Source organism: Taudactylus pleione, unplaced genomic scaffold, assembly GCF_031769625.1.
Source record: "Taudactylus pleione unplaced genomic scaffold, aTauple2 ptg000122l, whole genome shotgun sequence".
NCBI classification, from domain to species: Eukaryota; Metazoa; Chordata; class Amphibia; order Anura; family Myobatrachidae; genus Taudactylus; species Taudactylus pleione.
The window spans coordinates 10,770,115-10,796,676 of NW_028284524.1; the positions used below are offsets into that span (position 1 = coordinate 10,770,115).

The 26,562-nt window shown below is 47.3% G+C and overlaps 1 protein-coding gene and 1 non-coding gene across 2 annotated transcripts in view; one reads left to right on the plus strand and one right to left on the minus strand.

Annotated features, from left to right (window-relative positions):
* LOC148524061 (motor neuron and pancreas homeobox protein 1-like) overlaps positions 1–22,209 on the plus strand; it is a 52,763-nt gene extending 30,554 nt beyond the window's left edge. Inside the window, exons 2-3 of the mRNA XM_088472412.1 lie at positions 5,633–5,793; positions 21,934–22,209. Coding sequence (XP_088328538.1) covers positions 5,633–5,793; positions 21,934–22,209 — 437 coding nt within the window. The remainder of the gene's footprint in view (positions 1–5,632; positions 5,794–21,933) is intronic.
* On the minus strand, positions 11,674–11,802 carry LOC148524062 (U8 small nucleolar RNA). The gene has a single exon (XR_015878402.1). It is a non-coding gene; the product is annotated as a U8 small nucleolar RNA (small nucleolar RNA).
* Positions 22,210–26,562: the final 4,353 nt, after the last annotated feature.

The window sequence follows — 26,562 nt, forward strand, 5'->3', positions numbered from 1 at the left end:
TTTTATAAAATCTACATTTTCACCTTCTTGTGTGGTGATGATGAATAGGCCCCAATACCATACAGCACTTACCATAGGACTTATGCAAGTTGTGATGGTGCGACTGATGGTGCACCAGACGGTAATGCACATCCTTCTATAGTCGCTGCACATTCAGACGCACACATGTACACCACTTTGTAGTGGCATTAACTTAAAGTTGCAATGGTGACCATGACTGTGTCCAAAGTGTCAGAATCAGGCCCATAATGTGCAGTGTAATACGGATTATGACATCTACTGAACAATGAGTGACACATCAGCGGACACTGGCCCAGTATAACGGCGCGATAACCTTTACCACTCCATAGTCCAGACTAGCATTGCCGGAGAGGCTGATTATCACTCAGCTGCTTCAGCGCATTATTTTTCTTTTTACTGTGACAATAAAGAAATCCTCCTTATTGCTGATTTTTTTTATAGTTTTCACTAAATGACTTCCCCTACTATGGTAGGTGATACACTTTAATCAACCGTCTCTTTAACATCATTGTTATATACACAGCTAACTTTAGCAGAGACAAACTGGCTGGTTTGATCATTAAAATATCCACAGGGTCATGTGCTATTAACACCAGCAATTAAGTCAGTAACTACATTCATTCTGTGTATTGGAAGACAGAATACAAGTGTTTTATGTATTAGTTAGTAAATCATTGCAGTGAATAAGAGATTTACCTGGAGGTATAGAGAATGCTCAGATTGATACCTACCTGTACAGTGATATACATATATTCTACAGTGTAGCATTGTTCTTTAAACTTGACATGTTCAATGTCATCAGCTCTCTGAATACAAGTTTTAGGGATCTATTTACTAAGCAGTGTTAGTAAAAGTGAAGAGTGAAACGTGAGGTGCCAGCCAATCAGCTCCTAACTGCCATCTCTGTTTGAAAAATGACAGTTGGGAGCTGATTGGCTGGCACCTTATCACTTTCACTCTTCATTTCTCCTAACACTGCTTAGTAAATAGACCCCTTATTCTCTTAACAGGAACTGAATGAAAAGACGTGTCATCTATCCACATATGTGGCAAATTGTGAATAATGCTAATTGCTGAATCTGTACCTAATATGGTCACACACGTTATGGGCAATCCTGTTGATTGTCAGTTTGTTTGGGGGACTGGAAACATCATACCTACCTACTCTCCTGGAATAGCTGGGAGGCTCCCAAATTTAGGGGAATCCTTGTGCCTTCAGGGAGAGCAGGGAGACCTACCATATCCACCCTCTCCCCGGTAGGGAAGCTAACCCTGACACATTTTTGTAATCCCAGGATTCGTGATCTCAATCGATTAAATTGTACAAGAAAATTCTATTATTATTCTGTCCGTTTTTTAAGGTCATACAAATAAAAAGTGTTACAATTACTTGCTTTTATTATCACTCTGAAATAGTAAGTATTAAACGCAAAAACTTTATTTAACAAATTAACGAGAATGTCCATGATATCTGACAATGAATATCTGACATCACAACTTCTTATATATTGCTCAAGCCCTTGTAATACGAGCAGAGAAAACAGAGCGTTTCAATAGTTTCATCGCCCAGGCGTGAGCGTACTTTGGTGCAGGGGATGCCAGCTGTTGAAAATACACGCTCTGAAACCTCGAGATTGCTGCCTCCATTCCCAGGATTAAAATCCTGAACTCTTTGGGGCTAAAACCCAGGATACCAGGATTGACTTCCCTATTCCATAGTGAAGAACATTTTTGAGCTGGAATTTTTTTTTTTCCATTTAATTTAAATTTAGGGTCATGCTACTAACACTGTCAGGACACATCTCTACATTATTGTAAGATGTAAGCCCACATACAAACTTGCTATACCTGGCATGAGCGCCATAACTAGCGCGTCTGGTGCAGGCCACACCCACTCCACATGATGTCATTCTGAGGGGGCGGGGCCCCAATTGCCGGTGATTACAGCAATGCAGGGAGCATCCTCAGGATGGTTTGGGGGAGCTGTAAGGTTAGCGGTGTGAAAACTCTGAAGCATCCTAAGGACGCTCCAGACGGCACAGCTGCAGAGATTCTGGCTGCAGGGTGCATTCTAGGCAGCCTGCTATCCAGATGCAGAGGCCGTGGGTGATTGGCGGTGCCGCCCGTAGAGCTCTGCGCTTTGTTCAGCCGCACCGCTTGCACACCTCTAGTTACGGCCCTGCTGTTGCATATGCTGTGTGTAAATAAAACTGTTTTGAATTTGATGCATCTTGAGATACGTCTGACTAAACATATGATAGTCATTCCACTTTTCTTACCGGTCTTATCCCTGCATGCATTCACAGTTCAGGCACAACTCTATGAACGCAAGTTTGTGTATCATTTCTGTCTTTCCAAGCAATTCTGTAGAATTGAGCCAACACTGGAACAGAAGGCAGTGGATTACTCAGCGCCAAACCCAGCTAAATTAATAAAAGCTTTAAACTCTGACAATCAATAGAGACAAGCTGTCGTTATCTGCTGTCTAATAACTAATGATTGGTCTACAAACAGAGATAGACACCCAGTTTATAGAACTGTTTACACAGTGTTATCTGGATCACAGCGTGCAGGTCAGAGTGCAGCACAGCACACAGTACACCTGAAGGGGAAATTTGCTGCCCGTGTAAATATTATCGGTAGGTGTGAATCTCACATAGAAAGTCACACATGCTAAGTCCCCGGCCATTGTGTGCAGTCGTTGTGTCGCAATGACAGTCCCTTCATTTATTTACTGCAGTGTTTGAGCTGCAGATGACTATTAGGCAAATCTTTTTTATTTTTTTTTATCTCTTCTGATATTTTCCCCATCTCTACTGACTCTCACGGGAACAGATGAGTGTGTTTTTACCTGGTAGGTCAATACATGCTTACATTAAAGTTGTCACCATGAATTGAAGTAGACCTGTGTTACCTATACACAGTGGAGGAGACGTTTTGGGTACTGAAACAATATTTATGAGAATACAGCCTATAAATTCAGTATGATCTATAGATATCGCCGAGTTGCATATTTGACTTTTTTTTAATGGGAAGAGCCGGAGACATAATGATGCAGTTTGAGTCTTTATGGAACCACCCACCACAGCGCAGTACTGCAATTTGCTAAGTGGAGGAATTGCCATGCTGACATGATTCAAGGTTTGGGTGGTATTTGGCAGGGTGTAATACTCTCCTGGGAGTCTAGGAAAACTAACCCAAGATTCAAGAGTCCCCTGGAACATTCCGGGAGAGTAGACAAGCTTAATGAGTTACGAGGCACAAAGATATATCACTGGCTTCTAGTTAAATATGGTGTAGCTAACAAAATAACTGCCTCCATTGTGCGTAGATGACGGATCAGCCACAACATTTTATAACTCAGAGGTAAAGTTCTCTTGGAGGTGAAGAGCAAGTGAACTACTAATATTGAGGTTTATGGCCAAGCCTGATTAACTGTATTATAGCTCTAAATAAATGACTGCGCCTGAAATTACTGACTATTAGACTTAAGTGCATCTAACATGAAAAATTGCTTTGCTGAAATGAGACCTGTTTAGTGCATGTTGCGATTTACAGAAGCCTAAAGATTAAGAACGCTCCCATATGAAGTGAATGTCGACGACTATCATGTAACAACGCAACATGTCAAGGTTAGGGATATATTACCCAGTAAGCTGACATTAGGTATTCGTAGTCAATGTATTGAATGCAGAAGATATGTGCAGGTGTATAGACCCAAATGACTAAAGGTGCTATAACTATAACGACGTCGTTAAAAATCGTTCAGTTTCTGAGTTATAACGATGAACGATCATCGTTCATGCCCGTTCCCGTTTGTGGTTCATTCTGAATGACCAACTGAACAATTTTCATTAAGGGAAGTTACAAAAATTGTTTGTAGTTCAAAAAATAGTTCATTACACTTTAAAAAATCTGGCAGATAATCTGACAGAAAATCGTTCATAAAATCGTTGGTAACAAAATCATTGTGTGTGTATGCAGCTTTAGACAGCAAGGTTTGTGGGGTGTTCAAGGTCAGTCATGGTTAGTACCTGATGGCAGTGACCCGAGGAGGGCAAAAAACCACCAACCATTGTATTGGTTTGCCAAGACTCATTGATGCAGGAGGTCAACAAACGCTACCCTGTCTAATATGAACAAAAAGAGCTACAGTGACACATATCGCATAACAGTTATTTTAATGATAGTGATGAGAGTAATGTCACGACACATAGTGCATTGAACCCTGCTGCATATGGAACTGTATAGATACAGGCCAGTCTGATTGCCCATGTTACTCCCACTGTCCAAAGTGCCTACAATGGGCACGCGAGCGTCGGAACTGGACCTTGGATCAACGGATCAGGATCAAAAGGTCAACTTTGTACTATGAGTCACATTCTTTGTTGCATCATGTGGAAAGCTGGGTACATGTGCACCATTTATCAAGGGATGAGATTACATCAGGTATATGAAAACAAACTAGTACAATGCTTTGCGTATTGTTTTTCTGTGAAACATTTGATCCAGTAATTCATGTGGATGATAATTTCATGTCTACCACCTACCTCAACATTGTTGCAGCCAGGTAATCCTTTCGTGGCAATTGTAGTTTCCAATGGAAGTGACTTCTTTCAGCAGGATAATGCATCCTGCCACACTGCAATGATTGTTACAGAATGGTTTGGGGAATGTGACAAAGAGTTCAAGGAATTGCCTTGGCCTTCAAATTAACCAGATCTCAATCCAGTCCGGCATCTGTGGTATGTACTGCAACCAGTCCGATTCTCAGTGGCTCCAGCTCGCAACTTACTGGTAATGCCCTGGTACCAGACTCCACAGGACACCTTCATAGGTCTTGTGGAGTGCCTGCCTTGTTCTGCGGCACACGGAGGAGCAACAGCATATTAAACAGGTGCATTTTTTGGCTGACCAGTGTATGTCGAAGGGATTGTCTTATAGCAGTGATTCCCAACCTCGGTCCTCAAGGCACACTAACAGTCCTGGTTTTGGTGATATCCATGCTAAAGCACAGATGGTTTAATCAAAATATCTGAGGTACTAATTAAGTTGCCTGTGCTCAAGTATGGCTATCCTTAAAACCTGGACTGTTAGTGTGCCTTGAGGACCATGGTTGGGAACCCCTGTCTTATAGTATGATGAATTCACTGTATCTATTGAGGGATACAAATACATGGGCATAAGCAGCTACACCACTGAAATTCTGAATGCTCATGCCATACTTTCCATTAGGCTTTTTGGCCTGTTTTAGCAGCCATTTATTAAGTGGCACTGGGAGGAATCCTCCTTTACACCTTACATTTACAACAAGCTAATCTGTTAATTGGAGCACAACAGATATGTTCTGTTTCTTGTTCCGTCAGAAAACTAGAAGAGCACAGGATTCACATACTGTATGCTGTTTGAGTAGAACTAGCTAATAGCTGTAAGAAAAAGTATTTAAACACTAAAATACATTTGCCTGAGATTAACGTGTTGCCAAGCCTATGGTTGATTTGTATTTTAAGGTAAATTGCAAACCAAAAAACACTGTCCAAAAGTTGCTAGGGAAAAATGGTAAAATAAAATGTACTTTGTAGTTATTCTGATGCCTCTTATTCTTCTACAGCCTCCGCTCAGCCCGGACTGATGGGGAAGTGCAGGCGTCCTCGTACAGCTTTCACCAGCCAACAGCTGCTCGAATTGGAAAACCAGTTTAAACTCAATAAATATCTATCACGACCAAAGCGTTTTGAGGTGGCCACTTCGCTTATGCTGACTGAAACGCAGGTAAGTGCCTGACATACAGTATACAACATAGTAGACTGGCTTTATGAAATATGTATGTACTTACGAGGGTGAGTCAAAAACTATCCGCACTCCAGTTATATTAAAACTTCTGTTGGCCGCGCTGTCTTATCAACGCTTTCCGTACTAGGTCGTTGTCTCCTCAGTCACTGCTCTGCAGGTTTGAACGAGTTACGTCAGTTCATTTGTGACTGCAGTGCAAGAAAAAATGGTTGCCCCATTTGTGAATTGCACAAAAGAGCAGAGTGCAGTGATTTGTTTTTTTGTGGTCAGAGGGTGTGTTTGATGCCAATATTTATCGAAGACTTTGGCCCTCATTCAGAGCCGTACGCTCTGAGCAGAGCGCACGCTCTGAATGAGGGCCGGCCTCCATGAAAATGGAGCGTCCTCCTGGACGCTCGTATAGCTGTGGGTCACCACCCACAGGCTATACGAGCGTGCATTTTGATGGCCGCGATGGTCGTGACCATCGCGACCATCGAAATTGCGAGTTGGAGCCTGCGGTTGAGGTTCTATCAGAGCCAAAATCACTCCCACTGACATCACTAGTGATGTCAGTGGGCCGGCTTCTGATGGGAGGCGTTCCCGTGGGAACGCCCCCATCAGGGAGGCACGCCCCCGGCACGCCTACCAAAGGGGGCGTGCTGTCAATCAACATCGACAGCACGCCCCCTTTGATCAGACACAACGAGCGAAGGACCTTCCTTCGCTCGTCGCGTCTGGCGCATGCGCACGACGGAGCTCCCTCCGTCGTGCGCATGCTCAGTCCATAACATCGACCCACTTGCGAGCGGACAGCCGCTCGTGAGTGGGTCTGAATCAGGCCCTTTGTGCACAGTATAGAAAAATGGCATTTTGGTACTTACCGGTAAATCCTTTTCTCTGATTCCACAGGGGACACTGGAGGTTGCTTACGCTGGGGTATAGAGGCGTGGATAACTGGAGCCGGCACTTTAAATAATTCAGAAGTGTGAAGCTCCTCCCCCTCTATGCCCCATCAGCCCTCAGTTTAGAAAATGAAGACCGAGAGGAGATGGAGAACAAAGAGTAAAAGGGAGAGAAAAACACACAATAAATCAAAACATACGGAACAAACCGAACAGGCAGGCTAAGAGCGCTGAGGTGGGCGTCCAGTGTCTCCTGTGGAATCAGAGAAAAGGATTTACCGGTAAGTACCAAAATCCCATTTTCTCTTTCATCCACTAGGGGACACTGGAGGTTGCTTACGCTGGGGACGTCCCAAAGTTTTCCCCACGGGCGGAAGCGCTCTGCGGCACCTGCAGAACAAGGCGGCCGAAACATGATGCTGAAGCAGCAAACATGTCAAATCTGTAAAATTTTACAAACGTGTGAACAGAAGACCAATTGGCCGCCAGGCACAATTGTGACGAGGAGGCACCCCTACCAACCGCCAATGATGCACCCACAGAACATGTGGAATGAGCCGAAATGGATGAAGAGGGCCGACGGCAGCACTAACATAAGCCTGATGAATAGTCAGCCTAATCCAATATGCCAGCATCTGCCTAGATACTGGCCAACCCCTCCAAATAGCAGCATAGAGGCCAAAAAACGACTCTGACTTACGGATGGACGCTGTCCTGGCAACATAGATGCGGAGAGCTCTAACCACAGCCACGGTAGAAGAATCACCTGAGTCCGCCACCAATGACGAAACCACAATAGGCTGGTTGATATGAAAAGACTACACAACCTTGGGAAGGAAAGCGAATACTGTCTGGAGTTCCGCCCTATCAGCATGAAACACAAGGTAAGGTGGCTTATAGGATAGAGCACCCAATTCCGAGACTCTACGAGCCGAAGCTAGAGCCAGAAGGATGACCGTCTTCCAAGACAGGTACTTAAGATCAACCTGTTTCAAAGGTTCGAACATGGGCGACTGAAGGAACAGAAGCACTAAGTTCAAGCCCCAAGAAGCTACCGGAGGTACAAAAGGAGGCTGCATATGCAAGACCCCTGAAGAAAACGTCTGCACCTCAGGAATGAGGACCAATTTACGTTGAAAGAAAATGGAAAGGGCAGAGACCGGCACCTTTACCGTTCCAAGGCGAAGGCCTGAATCCAATCCCGTCTGAAGAAAAAAAACAGAAACCGGGACAAACGAAAAGTCCAAGTCGGAAGACCCCGACTGGAACACCACAAGACATAATAATGCCAGATACGATAATGTGCAGCCAAAACTGGCTTCCTGGTGCACAGCATGGTGGGAACAACAGATCTGGGATATCTTTACAAGATACTGGTTTCAAGAGCCACCCCGTTAAACGCAGCTGCGCTAAGTTGGGGTGGACGCAAGGACCCTGCTGTAGAAGATCCGGCCGCCAAGGAAGGGGCCACAGATCATCTACCAATAGGGACCGAAGGTCCAAGAACCAACCTCACAAGGCCAGTTTGGAACCACGAGAATGACAGAGGCCAACTCCTGTTTAATTCTTCTGAGAAGGTAAATGAAGTTGTAGATCCAAGGAACTGTCAGAGCGTTGACTGCCTGTGCTTGCGGATCCCGAGTTCTTGACACGTATACTGGGAGCTGACGATTCAATCGTGACGCCATGAGGTCCACCTGAGGACACCCACATCGATGAATCAGTGCGCTGAACACGTATGGCTGAAGCTTCCATTCCCCGGGATGGATGTTTTAGCAACTTAGGTAATCTGCTGATTTTCGGCCCACCGGAGAATCTGAGTCACTTCTCGCATGGCCATGCGACTTCGAGTCCCGCCCTGTCGGTTGATGTAAGCGACGGCTGTTGCGTTATCTGTTGCAATCTTACCTGACAAGACCTTAGAAACTCTGTCGCGTCTATCGGAGCATTATAAATCGCTCTGAGTTCCAACACATTTATGGGCCACTTCTGTTCCAGAGGGGACCATCGACCCTCAAAGTGATGATCGAGGACTACTGCTCCCCATCCTCAAAGGCTGACATCTGTTGTTACAATGATGCAGTCCCACACTTAGGATATTTGGTTTGTGTCCACCAGGGGATAGCCACTCTGGTACCGGGTTCAGACGGATCTGTCTATGTAGAAGCAGATGAGACCCTGACCCACAGTGACAGCAGGTCCAGCTGAAACACTGTTGAGTGGAACCGTCCAAACTGTAGTGCCTCAAAAGCAGCTACCATCTTCCCCAAGAGATACAGTCAAAGAAGTAGGGACACTTTGCTTGGTCTGAGGACCCGCTGAACTAACAAACGGATATCCTGGGCTTTGTCTTGTGATGCTGTATCCAGGATCATGCCCAGAAATAGGAGTTTCTGGGACAGAATGAGATTTGATTTCTTGAAGTTGATTATCCATCCGTGTTGGATTAGAGTGTGATATGTCAGTAAGGCCTGGTCTGAGAGAAGGTTACCGATGGAGCCTTGAGTAATAGGTCATTCAAATAAGGGATTATGTTCACTCCCAATGACCGAAGATGAGCAATCATGACTGACATGTGAATATGCAGTGAGCAGAGGATAACCCGAACGGCAATGCTCAAAATTGGTAGTGGTCCTACAGTATAGTAAACCGCAGGAAGGCTTGATGCGGTTTTCAAATTGGAAACTGGAGATAGGCATCCTTGATATCCAGGGATAATAGGAACTCCCCTGGTTCCAAGCTCGCAATGACAGACTGCAGAGATCCCGTTTGAAACGATACATCTTCAGATATAGGTTTAAGGACTTGAGGTTTAAGATGTGCCTGACCGAACCATCCAGTCTTTGCACTACAAACAGGTTTGAGTAAAACCCCATACCTCGTTGACGCTCCGGACCTAGCACCGATGATACTATTAGAGACTGGATAACCTCCTGTAGAACCCTGGCCTTGTCTGCAGGTATAGGCAGACTTGTAGTAAAGGACCGAGGTGGAGGGGGGACTTCGAAGTCTATTTGGTACCCCAGGGAAATTAGTTTCCACGGTTCTGAAGAGATTTGAAATTTCTGCAAGCAGGCTCCCACCGCAGGGAACCCCAGGTGGGACGGAAGACCGTCATGCCACCTGTTTTACAGCTGGTTTTAGGCTCCTCTCAACGTACAACAGTGTGTGGTCGACCTCTACCTCTGTTTGCTAGCGTGGGATCACCTCTGGCTCTACCACAAAAGGAATGTGGTGCACGAAAGAAAAGAAACGAAGGTTCAGTGTAAGATCTTCTGGGAGCCTGAGCAGTAGACGGGAGGAAAGAAGACTTACCCTCGTGGCCTGAGATATCCATTCGTCCAATTTCAGGTTAAAAAGCAAGTCACCAATGAATGGAGAATCGCACGCTTGGATACTGCATCCGCTTGCCAAGCGCGCAATCAGACCCGAAATAGCAAACGCAGATATGCGATTTTTAGAAGCTTCTCCCAGGTAAACTGCAGACTCACAACTGTGTTCTGCTAGTAGGCGTAATTCTGCTCTGGAAGGACCCGAGTCCAATCCTGTGATCCACTGGTCAGCTCAGCAAACCACAGCCTTGTTAACCCAGGCGGTAACAAGGGTAGGTCTAAGTTGAGCTCCCACTGCAGTATAGATAGCTGGTAGCGTCATCTTCCACTTACGATCCAAAGTGTCTTTTAGTACAGTAGCTCCCGGTACTAGAAGTGCAGTTTTCTTAGAGACGGGAGGTAGACGCATCTACAGGAGGAGGCGTTTCGAACTTTTCCAGCGTGGATGATGGAAAAGGATAGCTAGACGGAAACAGACGTGGAATTTTGAACCACTTATCCGGCTGTTTCCCGGCCACTGAAAGCTGCTGTGATAAACGGAAAAACAGCAGTGTTCATGAAATAATTCGCACTCCTGGTACGCAGGAATTATATCCTCAGTTAAATTGAGGATATTTCTGACTGCCAAAATTAGAGATTGCACCCCGGGAGAGGCAGACTCTAACTCCTGAGGAGTACCGTTAAAGGGAAGGCCTTCAGGAGATTTGAACCAGGGGTTCCGCCATCACTGCCAGTAGTGAGATCAGCGTCTAACCCACTAAGCCACATGGGCTTCTCCTGTAAATGGTGTGAATTGGAGGGTGCAGACACCGCTGTACCCATAACCTGTACCATGGTGTCTAGAGACTTGAGTAACCCAGCCACCCAGGGAGGATGAGACCTGCGTGCCTCTGCTAACTGTGACGTTATGTCCGTCATAACTCCTACCATGTCAGCGGCTATGGAGGCGAGTTAGTAATCGTGGTATACAAGCATCACATAACTCGGATGCTTGTTACCCTTAGAACAGCAAACAGCTTTTGAGAAGCCTTTATTCAGTTTGACATTGATACACACAGTCATTCAGAAGGACACACATTAATCAGAACTGAACAGATCTGAGACAGAAGGCTGGTCTGGGACACAGAGGAGGAGATACACCCCACTACCTTCCCACAGATTAGACTCCCTGCACTTACACCCCAGTCACAGTCTGTACCAGGGATGTAGTAGGATTACAGATGTGCAGGAGTCCAGCCTTCTGTAGCCTTACAGCTGCACTCTGCCTTCAGGAGGGAGAGAATGCAGGCATTAAGAGCAAAATATGGCAGGCATGCTATTTGTAATAGCTCTGTGCCTGAGCTTTCCGCGCTGTGTAGGCTCCGCCCCCCGTCCTTATCAATTATCCAAAATGGCTGCCCCCGTCTAACGGAGGAGCTCCTTCACTGTCAGTCCCGCTATGCGCCCCCGCCATCCCTCTGCAGCTCTTAGTGGCGAGCAGGGACTGAGGACAGCTTCCCCGGATGTTTCCCTTTTGTCTGCCCCCGCCTGAAGCAGCGCTATGTCACTGGGCAGCGGGCGGTCAGGCGGGAGAGGGGAGTCGTAGCGGGGAATGCGCAGCCATACTCACTGCGTTCCCCGGAGGTAGGATCATCAGCGCAGTAGTCGGGTTGACACACACCCTGGTTGTTGGTCAGAGCGGTGCTGGGGATCAGGGTACTCATATACTCAGATCCACTCATTATGTCTGTTTCTCCATAAGGAGGACAGGTAAGGAACACCCTCACTGATGATCTCTCACAACTGCAACACACTCTTCTTCTTGTTAGAGTTGTGCTGTGGCGATAAGGAGCTGTCAGTGCTTTTGTATAAAGTGTATGTGCGTCTATTAGGTTTTTATAGCGCCTGTGATATATGATGTACCAAAACAATCAATGAAATAAAGATGTGTATATGTCTCATAGCCTCCCCCCACAACATCGGGGTGTCAGCTCAACCTGATAAATTAAAGTCGTGGTTAACAACTTCTAAAATGATGTATAGACAGTGTAATCAAGTCAGAGTGCCTTAAAGTGCTAGATAGTGTAATTAAATGATGTGCAAAAAAGAGCAGTGAACAAGCAAGCGAGTTAAGACTAGATGTAAAGGACCTCTGACTAAGGTCTATAAACCGACAATAGATACAGACCATGAATATATGAAGTAAAAAATACTTATTTAATGATGACAATGGACATAAAAACATGACTAAAAGGACATAAAATATGAGATATGGTAAGAACTTACCCTTGTTATCTCTATTTCTACGAAGTCCATAGGGTTCCACAGGATACCTTGGGGTATAGGTGTGACGTCAGTCGCAGGGCACCAAAGAGTTAAGCTTTCAGCCTCCCAGGATGCACTAGGTCCCCCTCCTATACCCCGCCCCCGGGCCAAGGCACCTCAGTTAGTTACCAAGCCATAGGCCGGAGGAGGAGAAGGAAGAGAGAGAACAAAGATCTGGACACATACAAGAATCACATTCTCACCAGAGGGAGACGGAAAACCGGTGACCAGAGCAAAGCCCATCTGCAGCACAGGTGCGACAGGGCGGGAGTCCTGTGGAACCCTATGGACTTCGTAGAAATAGAGATAACAAGGGTAAGTTCTTACCATATCTCATATTTTCTACTTCAGGGTCCATAGGGTATCCACAGGATACCTTGGGGATGTCCCAAAGCAGTATCCTTTAAGGGTGGGGACGCTCCTGTGCAGAAAGGAGAATCCGCCGCCCGAAGGAAGCATCCTGAGAGGCGAAGGTGTCAAACCTGTAATACCTCACGAAGGTATGGACAGAAGACCACGTAGCAGCCTTGCAGATCTGAACTGCCGAGGCACCACGTCGAGCTGCCCACGAAGGACCCACAGACCTAGTGGAATGAGCCTTCAGAGAAGGAGGGACCGGTAGGCCTTCATGAAGATAAGCTTCAGAAATAGCCATACGGATCCAGGCTGCCAAAGTTTGCTTTGAAGCAGGCCAACCCTTTTTACGGAAGCCAAAGAGGACAAACAAAGCGTCCGACTTCCTAAACGAAGAAGTGCGGTCAACATAAGTCCTTAAGGCCCGCACAACATCCAAAGAGGCCTCACCCACGGAAAGACCCGGTGAGTTAAAGGCCGGAACAACTATTTCCTCGTTAATATGAAACTGGGAAACAACTTTGGGAAGAAACTCGGGCCGAGTGCGGAGCACTGCCCTGTTCCCATAAAAAAACCAAGAAAGGGGGTCTACAAGAAAGAGCCCCTAACTCAGAAACACGTCTGGCCGAAGCAATAGCCAGAAGGAAAACAGTCTTAGCTGTTAGCCATTTAAGATCCACTGAGCCCAGTGGTTCAAACGGCGGTCCTTGGAGAGCCCTCAGGACCACAGCCAAATCCCAAGGCGCCACAGGTGGAACAAAGGGCGGCTGAATGCGGAGAACACCCTGCATAAAGGTGCGCACATCCGGGATTGTAGCAATCCTACGGTGAAACCAGACAGATAGGGCCGAAACCTGTACCTTCAAAGAAGCAAGGCGAAGCCCATGATCTAGTCCCGCTTGCAGGAAGGCGAGAATCCGAGACAGACGAAACTCCCGCGGTGCATAACCTCTCGGTCGACACCACTGGAAGAACGTATGCCACACGCGATGGTATATCCTCGCGGAAGACGGTTTCCGAGCTCGTAACATGGTACGCACCACAGAGCTGGAAAACCCCCGGGACCTCAGCATGGCCGTCTCAACAGCCACGCCGTCAAAGACAGCCGAGTCAGGTCCGGGTGAAGGCAAGGACCCTGAGACAGAAGGTCCGGTCGTAGTGGCAACCGCAGAGGAATGTCTACGGACAGACCCTGAAGGTCTGAGAACCAGTGCCGTCTGGGCCACGCGGGAGCTATCAACAGGAGCGTCCCTCCTTCCTGTTTGAATTTCCGTATTACCCGTGGAAGAAGGGAGACCGGAGGGAACAGGTATGCGAACCGGAACGTCCACCGGACGGACAGAGCATCCACCAGAGACTCCCCTTCGTCTCTTGTGCGAGACCCGTACACCGGCAACTTGTTGTTGTGCCGGGGCGCCATGAGGTCGATTTCTGGAAGACCCCACCTGTCCACCAGTAGTTGAAAAACGTCCGGGTGCAGGGACCACTCCCCCGGATGAACGTCCTGGCGACTTAGAAAGTCCGCCTCCCAATTGAGCACTCCCGGGATGAAGACCGCTGATATGGCCGGAAGATTGTGCTCCGCCCAAACCAGGATCCGAGAGACCTCTACGAGAGCCGCCCGACTGCGAGTTCCTCCTTGCCTGTTTATGTAGGCCACGGTGGTAGCGTTGTCCGACTGGACCTGCACCGGGCGACCCTGGAGAAACCGCTGTGCCTGCTGGAGAGCATTGAAGACCGCACGGAGTTCCAAGATATTTATTGGAAGCTCCGCTTCTGTCGGCGTCCACCTGCCCTGGAACAAGTGTGGACCCGAAACTGCTCCCCAGCCCCGAAGACTGGCGTCCGTTGTCAACAGGACCCAATTTGGAACCCAGAACGGACGTCCCTTGTTGAGGTGGGTCGTCTGTAACCACCACGTAAGGGACAGGCGAACCTCCTGGGTGAGCACAATCGTCTGGGACTTCAGAGACTGAGTCAGCCCGTTCCACTTGGACAGGATCCGGTGCTGCAGAGGTCTGGAGTGAAACTGGGCGTATTCCACCATGTCGAACACCGACACCATGGAGCCCAGTAACCTCATCGCCGAGTGTAAGGACACCCGGCGGCTGTGCAGACAACTGCGCACCCTTGACTGTAAAGCAGAGATCTTGTCCTCCGTCACGAAGATCCTTTGCTGTCCCGAGTCCAATAAGGCTCCAAGATGCAGAATCCTCCGAGACGGGATTAGAGTGGACTTCTGCCAGTTGATTAGCCAGCCGTGCCGTTGCAGCAGTGCAATGGTCAGGTCCAAGTGGCGTAACAGGAGCTCTGGAGATCCTGCCACCAATAACAGGTCGTCCAAATACGGCAACATGCGGACTCCCTGCAGCCGCAGAGAAGCCGCCATGACCGCCATCACCTTGGTGAAAACACGTGGTGCTGTTGCCAGGCCAAAAGGTAACTCCCGAAACTGGAAGTGGTCGCTGCTGATTGCAAACCTGAGGAACTGTTGATGGCGCCAAAGAATAGGGACATGCAGGTAAGCGTCCTGTATGTCCAATGACACCAAGTAGTCCCCAGGTTCCAGCGCCAGAATGATGGACCGTAGGGTCTCCATCCGAAACTTCGGGACCCGCAAAGACTTGTTGAGTGCTTTGAGGTTGAGAATCGGACGATATGACCCATTGGGTTTCTGTACCAAAAATAGATTTGAATAGAAACCCTGGCCCCTCTGGGAGAATGGAACCGCCACTATAACTCCAGCCTGGAGCATAGTGTGCAATACCTTCCGCAGCTCCGTAGCCTTGTTCCGGTCTGATGGGAGACCCGTGGTGAAGAAGCGAGCCGGGGGTCTGTGCCGGAAGGAGAGGGCGTATCCGTGGGAAACCACCTCCAGAACCCAAGTGTCTGTCGTAGTGGTCGACCAACACTGGGCGAACTGTAGCAGGCGGCCTCCCACCCTGGGATCCCCCAAAGGGAGGCCCGGACCGTCAGGCCGCAGGCTTGTCATCTGGCTTGGGGGCCGGACGTCTGGTACTCCATGCCTGCTTCCGGGGCTTGACCGATTTCTTAGGGCCAGCCTGTCGAGGAAACGACTGTGGTTTGGGCCTGCCCTGGGCCCTAGATGACCGAAAGGACGATGGTCCCGAACCAGAAGGAGCAGCGGCCGACGGGAGACAGGCAGATTTGGCTGCCGCCAGCGTGGCCACAATCTTATCCAGATCCGGACCGAAGAGAACTTCTCCGGTAAACGGCAACGCTTCCAGACCTTTCTTGGAATCTGCGTCCGCCTTCCAGGATCGCAGCCACAAGGTGCGACGAGCAGCTGCCGCTGCTGAAGAAATTCTAGACACCAGAGTACTAATGTCTAGAGCCGCCTCGTTGATGTAGGTGGCCGAATCACGGAGATTGCCAATCAACTCCGCCTGATCGGCCGGACAGTCGGATTCAAAAGAAGCCTCTAATGAATCCGCCCAGCGCTCCATCGCTCTGGCAACCCAGCAAATGGCCATAGCCGGCCGTGCTGCCCCCCCTGCAAGGGAATAAGCGGACTTCAGGCAGATTTCTACCTTGCGGTCCGTAGCATCCTTAAGGGAGGACATGGATGGCATCGGCAATGTGGCACTACGGACAAGACGGGTCACGTGGGAATCCACCTGTGGAGGGGATTCCCACTTCGCAAAATAATTATCCGCGAACGGATAAGCCACCGCCAGGCGTCTCTGCGGCTGGTATCTTTTGCCAGGTTGTTTCCACGCCTCCTCTAAATGGTCCACCAACTGACCCGAAAGAGGAAAGACTGTGGCATCGCCCTTCACATCTTTGAAAAAGGCATACTTAGATTTAGCCGCTGGGGGAACTTCGTCCTCAATCACCAAGGCTGTGCGGACCGCCCGAATAAGTCCAGGAATATATACTTTGGACTTAGCATCAGCGTCCTTAGTATGGAGAGGTTCCTGATCGTAAGGATCTAGAATCTCCCCATCATCAGACGTCCCTTCGTCATCCTCATAAGGAGCGGACAGAGACGCCACCGGCCTTTTATGAGACCGTATCACAGACTCCCCTTGCAACACATCCGACAAGTGCTGTACAGAACTCGTCAGGGAGTTAACCCACGCTGACTCCTGAGAACCCGGGAGCGGGGAAATAGGGAGACTGTGGGGTACCACCAATTGTCGTGGGAACCCCTGCATGGGTGACGACACCACAGACTGCTGGGACAAACCCATCGGAGTAAACGCGGGCTGCGGAGCTAACTGGCCCACTAAAGCTGTTAACGCCTGAGCGAAACAAGCCCAGGGCGGCTCCTGTACCGGTGCTGTAACCGTAATAGGCCGCGCCATGGACAAACACTGCCGGCAAAGGCCCTCCGCGCTACCCTCCCCCTCCGCTAACGGTACTTTGCACGTGGTACACTGTAGCCGGAGGGGAAAATCACTTTCAGACATGATGGCACCACGTATGTGACCTCTCTCACCAATTAAGTATTAAATAGGCGAGAGACCACCCTGCAGCACCGCACCGCAAGGGCTTTAGCAGAAAGAACAGGGACAGTAATAAAGCTGACAGTTTAGAGAAGAAAAGATTACAGGCAGCAGCGCTAGCACAGTCACATACAATGCAGAAAAATAACAATTCCTGCACTAACAGCGCTGATCACTCAACTACACAGACACAGGGCCTGGTAGGACACAGCGCTGCATACACAGACCTGACCACAGCGGAGGAGAGGTATGCGGGGGGACCCAGACCACGATGCTTCCATCCAGCGCTTCCAGCAGCGTTCACCATGCGTTCTGGAGAAGATGGCCGCCGAGGAGCAGAGAGGAGGCTGGCCTGGGGGAGGAGCGCTGCCACAGGACCAGTCGGCACATGCAGAGAGGGCTGTGTGCAGCGGGGGAGGCGCCGGCTGTGAGACAGGGAAGGCGCGCTCCCCTGGCATGCATTTAACCCCTGGGACGCCGCAGCGCTACCGCTCTGCTGCGGCCCGCTGTCCCAGGGGGTAGTGGAAGCGCAGGTTGGTCGCCTGGCTCCACGCTGCAGCCAGTCCCCAGGGAGCCCCCTGCCTGGGGACTTAGGACCATGTGATCAGCGGGGACCCACCGCGGGACCCCGCTGCTTACCTCTGTCCCCCTTGAATCCGGCCATGGTCCGGAGCATCTGGGGTCACCGCTAGCTGTGACCCCAGACGCCCACCAGCATCCCCGGATCAGTACCGGCGTTCTGGTACCGGCGGGGTGTAGGGAAGACAGCATGGACGTCAGGACTGACTGTCCATGCTGTTCATCCAGTTGTGCAGCCACAGCTGCATGAAGAATAAGCTTCAGGGGCTCTTCTAGCCCCCACTCCAACAGGTGCACCCGACTCCGGCCGGGCACCAAACTAAACTGAGGTGCCTTGGCCCGGGGGCGGGGTATAGGAGGGGGACCTAGTGCATCCTGGGAGGCTGAAAGCTTAACTCTTTGGTGCCCTGCGACTGACGTCACACCTATACCCCAAGGTATCCTGTGGATACCCTATGGACCCTGAAGTAGAAAAAATGATAACTAGCAATGATAAATTAATTAAATAGACAAAGTGCATGTGAATAAATGAATGTAGGGCTCATCTTATTTCATGCATAGAGAAAGGTAAAATCAGGTAGGGTACAGGCTTTCAACGCGTTTTGTCACCAACGGACTTCTTCCCCTTGAAGAAGTCCGCTGGTGACGAAACGCGTTGGGAGCCAGTACCCTACCTGAATTTTACCTTCCATTATACTTGAAATAAGATGAGCCCTACATTCATTTATTCACATGCACTTTGTCTATTTAATTAATTTATCATTGCTAGTTATCATTTTTTATGTCCTCTTATTCATGTTTTTATGTCCATTCTCATTATTAAATATGTATATTTTACTTCATATATTCATGGTCTGTATCTATTGTCGGTTTATAGACCTTAGTCAGAGGTCCTTTACATCTAGTCTTAACTCGCTTGCTTGCTCACTGCTTTTTTTGCACATCATTTATTTACACTATTTAGCACTTTAAGGCGCTCTGACTTGATTACACTGTGTATGTGTATATATATATATATATATATATATATATATACACACACACACTGTATATATAAAACAAATGACTGGCTCTCACATAATCTGGCGTGGGGCTGGTTAAATCCCCAATGGGCTCTCCTGCTTCGGAGCTCCACCCACTATCAGCAGAGGGCGGGGCACATGCAGGGTTGGGCTGGCCCCTATTGGACTGCCTTTGCCTGACAAGCTGAGCCACCATTTTTTTTATTCAATATTTTTATTGAAAGTTTCATGGTATAAACAGGGGAAACATTTGGACGCACCAGCGATGCAAAAAAACTGCTAATGTTTTGCATCTGAAGGCTAAAGATGCCAACTGCTGGCACTACATAGCCGAGTGCTGTGTCTGAAGACGCAGCATGCTGTAGGATCACCATCGACAGCCATCGTCCATATCAGCAAGCAGAATAAGCATATTCAGAATGGCTGCCAGAACTCCTCTGCTGAGCCAGAAAATCTGCATTGGAAGACACAGACCCTGGCCTTGACACACCTACAAAATGGTGGCAACACATAAAGAGTGATTCATGCACAAATGAGGAAGGGGAAATCTGCACATATATTTATAAGTATCAAATAAAAAAAATATTTGTGTTTGCTTTGCAGAGCAATTCAGATGCTCCAATCCCCTTGGGTACTTATTAGCTGCACAGTCCGACATTAATTTCAATATGTTTCCATCCATTGAGATTCTTGGCATTTTCTGTACTGACTATGAAGCTATGCCTCACCTCATCTCAGCCAGGTATGACAAGGCGTACAGTTTGCAGCCAAGGGGAGTTAGTCGCAGCTCAGGGTTTCCGGATGCGACTGTGAATAAGTCACAGAAATAAGACTTTTCAAAAGATCGCAAATTGCAGTAAAGTTTCAGACTGTGACTCTGAATAAGGTCCAAATTGTGAACTTAGGGCCTGATTCAGACCCACTCGCGAGCGGCTGTCCGCTCGCAAGTGGGTCGATGTTATGGACTAAGCATGCGCACGACGGAGGGAGCTCCGTCGTGCGCATGCGCCAGACGCGACGAGCGAAGGAAAGTCCTTCGCTCGTTGTGTCTGATCAAAGGGGGCGTGCTGTCAATGTTGATTGACAGCACGCCCCCTTTGGTGGGCGTGCCTCCCTGACGGGGGCGTTCCCACGGGAACGCCTCCCGTCAAAAGCCGGCCCACTGACATCACTAGTGATGTCAGTGGGAGTGATTTTGGCTGTGATAGAGCCAAAATTACTCCGGAGCTTGCGGTTGAAAACCTCAACCGCAGGCTCCGGCTCGCAAATTCGATGGTCGCGATGGTCTCGACCATCGCGACCATCACAATGCACGCTCGTATAGCCTGTGGGTGGTGACCCACAGCTATACGAGCGTCCAGGAGGACGCTCCATGAAAATGGAGCCCGGCCCTCATTCAGAGCGTGTGCTCTGCTCAGAGCGTACGGCTCTGAATGAGGGCCTCAGGCCCTGATTCAGAGCCGGACGCTCTGACCAGAGCGCTCGCTCTGAATCAGGGCCCACCTCCATTAAAATGGAGAGTCCTCCTGGACGCTCGTATAGCTGTGGGTCACCACCCACAGCATATACGAGCGTGCAAAAAGATGGTTGCGATGGTCTTGACCATCGCGACCATCGGAACTGCGAGTGAAAGCCTGCGGTTGGGTTTCCCAACCGCAAGGCCAGGAGTGATTTTGGCTCTATCAGAGCCCAAATCACTCCCACTGACATCACTAGTGATGTCAGTGGGGCCGGCTTCAGACGGTAGGCGTTCCCTTGGGAACGCCTCCGTCTGGCAGGCACGCCCCCGGCACGCCCACCAAAGGGGGCGTGCTGTCAGTCACCATCGACAGCACGCCCCCTTTCATGAGACACTCCGAGCGAAGGAAAGTACTTCGCTCGCCGGGTCTCGCGCATACGCACGACGGAGCTCCCTCCGTCGTGCGCATGCGCAGTGGGGAACATCGACCCACTTGCGAGCGTACTGCCGCTCGCGAGTGGGTCTGAATGACCCCCTTAATCAGTTGATTATTTGGAGCAACGTGTGCACGTGTGTCTGCTTGGCTGAAGTCTGCCAATTGGCTGAAAATGTCTGTATATGTGAGACCAGTTTATGGAAAGGGTATATATATGAATATACATACACCCAATATGCAGTACATACAATACACAGGAATTATTTATCTGTGTATAAATATTTGTGTAATTAATTAACCCTCATAAATGACGCCCTTTCAAAATGTATAGGTACGATTCTGTATTAAGTAGTAATGTACCCTCGTCCCTCTGATGTATTATCAGTGCAGTACAGTTAAAGTAGTAAGATTTTTCTGGCATTGCAGGTTTTATTATCTTCATATGAAGGTGTGCCCTCTTGTGGTCATAACTGGAAATTCTGTAAACAAATGTAATTACAACACCTGTGCTTTTTTGTCATTATCACTAATAAAGTGCTTGATTTGAAATATATTATTAACTAATAACTCTGAACTGTTTTGAAGATTTTCAAATAAAATGTTTAACATGTTTGCTTATGCAATTTGTAAGTGTTCTCATACCAATGAAAACTATATTTTCAGTCTCAGAGGAGTACTTCAGTGCCTCAGGTCCCATGGAATGCTGGCCATTTGTTTCTTAGATGCCCCTTCTATATATACTGTATATATATTTTTTTTCTTTAAATTGTGGTGATCCAAAATTTTTATTACTGCAATACTGACCTCGGACAGTAAGGGCTATCCAGTCACTGCATGCTTCCATTTTTTTTTTAAATTTAATACTAAATTAAAAATAAATATTTAAAAACCTTTGTATGTTAAAAGAAAGACTAAAGCATTTTTAGTGATTTTTATCTGTTATCAACATACTGAGATCATTATACCACAACATGTGTTGTGACGGTACAAGTATTCTTGTAACCTTTTACTGTATAGGACAGTGTGAGAAAATGCCCTATACCTAACAAAAACACCTGCTTTGCGGATACAAGGCCTCTTTGCCCTTTAAAATATTGGCATAATATTCCTGAACATTTTGGTGTATAAGAAATGTTTGGGGCCCCCTGCTGATTTGGAACAGCTGACTCCCGTCTAGGAAAAAATCCCTTTAAATCTTTATAAATGTTTGATAATTATTATTTGACAGTAAATTCTGATTATACATAAGTAATCTTCATCTAATTTCTCTTACTCCTCAGGTAAAGATCTGGTTTCAGAACCGCAGGATGAAGTGGAAGAGAAGTCGGAAAGTGAAAGAACAGGGACCATCCAGTCAAGGGGATAGACAGAGATCAGTGGGAAAAACACCATCAAAAGATGGTCAAGATGAAGAGGATGAGGAGGAAGAGGACGAGAATACGCAGTTTCAAAGAACGGACAGGAACACGGACATCTTGCGACATACTGCGCAGCTGAACTACAGTCCAGAATTGTTTTGTTCTGGAGATGAGAGTACCACAATGCCGTCTCCTTAAGGCATGGACACATGAACTTCGGGTGACAGAAGCCCAACCTCCAGTTTATTTATTTATGATGGACAATAATATTCCACAAAATGTAGAGGCCGGATACATTTAATTTATATGTATTTAACTAATTATGTGCTGGTGTTGTTGGGGTGGGAGTTGGTAGAGGTTGGGATGCATATCAGTGATACGTAAGTTGGCTTCATTAGCATGGACAGCTCTTGTGTGCTCAGCTGACATACAGTGTGCGGCTTAAAGATGCTTAGGACCAAAGAGAACCATCTACTGCTCTATCGTTGTGTCCAGACAGTGTCATCATCCCTAGCAAGACACGTCAGTGTTCCGGAACAGAAAGCCCATGTGAGGATTCACTGCGCATGCACAAACTGCAACGCAGCTCAGAAGAACAGGATGGGGTCCTCTGGAGGATGGATTAGGATAACTGGGCTGACCTTCTGTCTCATATTTTGCTACAGAACCTGTCTTTGATGTATCGAGGTATATTTACTAAAGTGAGAGACTTTAAAAGTGGAGATCTCGTCCATAGCAACCAATCAGATTCTACTTAGCATTTAACTAGCACCTTGTAGAAGATAATAGCTATAATCTGATTGATTGCTATGGGCAACATCTCCACTTCTAAAAACTTTTACTTTAGTAAATATAACCCATAATGTCAGACATTGCCTTTAGAATGTGCAAAACATTGAACTGTGCATTATACCTGTTGTGCCCTCTTTTTTGTGGTGTGCTTGAATATAAATATAAAAAAATGGGTACTATTGGCCTATTTAGGTATTTCTAGTTTTCTACAGCTGTACTTAATTCAGTAGACTTTCAAGATCTACAGTGAGAAAGGTTAGAGAGCATGCAGTTAAAAGGTGTTAGAAGTATATAGTAGTAAGTAGCATTGATCTCTTCAAGGCAGACTATATACAGTATGTACAGTATATTGTTTCCGTCATAACTTTATACCCATGGTCTGCCTAAACCCAAAAGCTGGCCGCACCTAGGTCAATCCTGCTACTGTTTGCGACGACAAGGCCAAAGTATTCTTCGCAACTTTTTAAATATCTCCTCTGGGAGATCCTGGAGGGGATGTCCAGGTGTGAGGTGAGAGGGCATGGTATAGCCAATTGTGTCATTGTGACCCCAACCCTTGCCCTATAATACCACAATTTGCGGGATTGTGTAGCAAGGGGTGAGGACACCATAATGCCCTTTACCACAAATCACCACAGTCATCAAGGCTTCTCTACTCCCCTGTGAACGTGCTAAGAAATTTGGGAGTCTCCCACAAATTCCCGCAGAGTAGGTAATAATGGACCAAAGTGCTCAGCACGCCTAGGACCTGTTAGTGTGCCCACAGGGAGGTTGCAGTCATCTTCCAAAAACATTTCCCTTCCTGCCTGATAATGATGATACTGATTTTGGATATTCTAGTCTTTTTCTGGCTAAGTATGCTGTGCTGTCAGGCAGCTGCATGATGTCTGCTGAGATATTGCAGTGGGTGGTCAGTCATGGTTTAGGAGAATTTTTCACCATTTTTGGGGCATCCATCATATAAATAAAAGATGGGAAGCAGCTTTTTTGAAAGGATAACACATGCATGTGTGCAAGCACTTTATCTATTGAAGTCTATGAAGAGGCATTTAGAAGAGGTTTAGGGGTCTATTTACTTAGCAGTGTTAAGAGACAGTGAAAAGTGATAAGGTGCCAGCCAATCAGCTCCCAACTGTCATTTTTCAAACACAGCCTGTGAGATGACAGTTGGGAGCTGATTGGCTGGCACCTTATCACTTCCTTATCACTTTTCACTCTGTCTCCTAACACTGCTTAGTAAATAGACCCCTTAGTCTTATATCATTTATTATTATTCAGTCCTCCATCTGCAAAGCCAGCAACACTTTAAGGGGTGGAGCCAAAGATATTAATAATTTACATTCAGGAGAACTTGTCTATTCTCTAGCAACTGTGTCCAGCAGTACAATTATTTATTCAGAGGACATCCCTAGATATAAGCCATGGCTCTGCAGAGAAAGGCAACCTGTGGATCTTCACAGATGGTGGAACTACTAATGCCAGCATGCTCTTACAGCTGGAGAGTCACAGATTCCTACCTGAACATTACAGGTATGGTTTAATATAATATAGCTTATATTTGAAAGGTTATTGATTGATAATACTTTGCAAGTATTTTGTAAGTTTTTCATGATAATTTATACATTGGTGGCACTGTTTTTGCTGTCTTGATGATTTTTAGGTTGTCTTTGTCTGAGAAAAGCAATATGGAAAGTTCATATTAATAAATAGGATAATTAGCACTCATAACGTGAAAATAAACATTCTCTGTAAACAGGGAATCATTTCCTTTATGTTGTATTCACATGTGTTGCATGGTGCCTTTTTTTGGTTATGGGTGTTCCACTTTGGCACAACTGCTGCTCCATGAAGCATGCACCCCCTGCTTTAACCATAACCAGTTCTTCTTTAATACAACATTCTGATAATTTATCAATGAAGAGCCAGAAACATTTTGATAAAAAAACGAAGCAGGACACCAATTTTTTTTTTCAGGTCTCAGACTCAATGGCCATCTCCCATGTTCAGTATTACTGTATTATCTTGGTTACTAGTTATGAAGAGAAAGCAGAATACCCCGAAGAGGGGAGAGTCCGAACATGATGTCTGGCCACGGAACCTAAAGAGGAGGCAGTGAGACATTTTAGTTAAAGCCTGCATAGAAAAACAGCTTTGTTTAGTACAGGGGTGGGGAACCTTTTTTCTGCCAAGTGCCATTTTGAAATATATAACATTATTTGCGGGCCTGGTACAGACCACGCCCCCTCTCCATATGACGTCACAAGGGGCGGGTCAACAATCACCGGTGATTACAGCAATGCCCGTTGCATCCTGATGATCATCCGGGGAGCTGAAAGGGGAGCGGTGTGACCATCTGAAGCATTCTAAGAACGCTACAGGCGGCACTGCTGCATAGATTCTGGCTGCAGGGTGCTATTCTGGGCACCCTGCTAGCCAGATGAGGCTAGCAGAAAAAAGCTCAGAGGGCCAGACTAAATGATTCTGAGGGCCTTATACGGCCCCCGGGCCTGAGGTTCCCCATCCCTGGACTAGTACGTACATATATTAATTATCATGTACTAGGAACAAATGTGGCAGTATGAACACCCTTTCCAAAAATAAATATATCTAGAGTGTACCTGGTTGCCCCAGGGTAAGTTGTGAGCAAGATTAGTTCACATCCTACTTTGGGATGTCTAGGGCTGACGAGAGAAATCTCAGGCACCAGTACAGTCACTCCTTGAGGGCCCCACTAGGCAGTGTGTGCAGTTTGAGCAAAATACAATGTTGTACGTGCAACCTAGGAGTGGTGTGACGCTGTGTACCAATAGCAGGCTATTGTTCTGTGCAATTAGCCCCATTCACTGGAGGCCCATTCACCAGCCCCATGTTTTCCAATGCTGGGCCCTACTTCGTATCAGCAGCAGTTCTGGGATGACCTCTTCTGCATTCCCTAATGCTGGCCACGCACAGGCTGATACCACAACTTGGCCCAAGCGACAGCAGCAGTGTCTTATTTGGTTACACATAACCACTTGGTCACACTGGATGAAATAGAATCCTTTGGAGCAACTTTACTGGGGCCGACTACCAAATATAGTCATCTTCTGATCACAATGACCAACATTCAGATCAGACTGATTGATCCATTTGGACATTGCAAACTCTTTAGGTCCAGACACAATGTGACATTGGCACAGTTGCCAGACCCTAGCTCACAGTTTGTGTAGCCACCTTAAGCTTCATCTATTCTTTTGTACTTTAACTAGTTAGGACAAGTAGTGTCTCTTCATTGTCACTAACAATGCATGTATGCTGGTAGAAATTCACGGAGAAACATGAAATGTGTCTCAAAAGGGGGAGGGGGGGCATCAAATATCTAAATTATATTCCTCGCCATGCGGTGACAGCTTTAATTTGCAAAGTACAAGCATTAAAGTGATGGATGTGGTGCTGTAATTCCTGCAGTGAGCGGTGGGCCTCTGGAGCTGTTTGGAGGCCATGCAGTGGCTCTTTTATTTATGATGCTTCTTGGGAGAGATGGGCAGAGGGCCCAGTTCTGCTTCTCACTCTCAGTCTCAGTGCACTGATTTATGGGCCCCGTGGTGCATGACTCACTGTGTATACACAGACTGATCTTATTAGCGCTTCATTAATCCCACTTATCCCTAAGACATCTACACCGTTATCTCTCTCCCTTTTTGAAATACACCTGTAATTTCCACTGCACACACTTCAGCAGCTGGACAGAGAGAGGTGCAAAGGCTGCGATACCAAGGC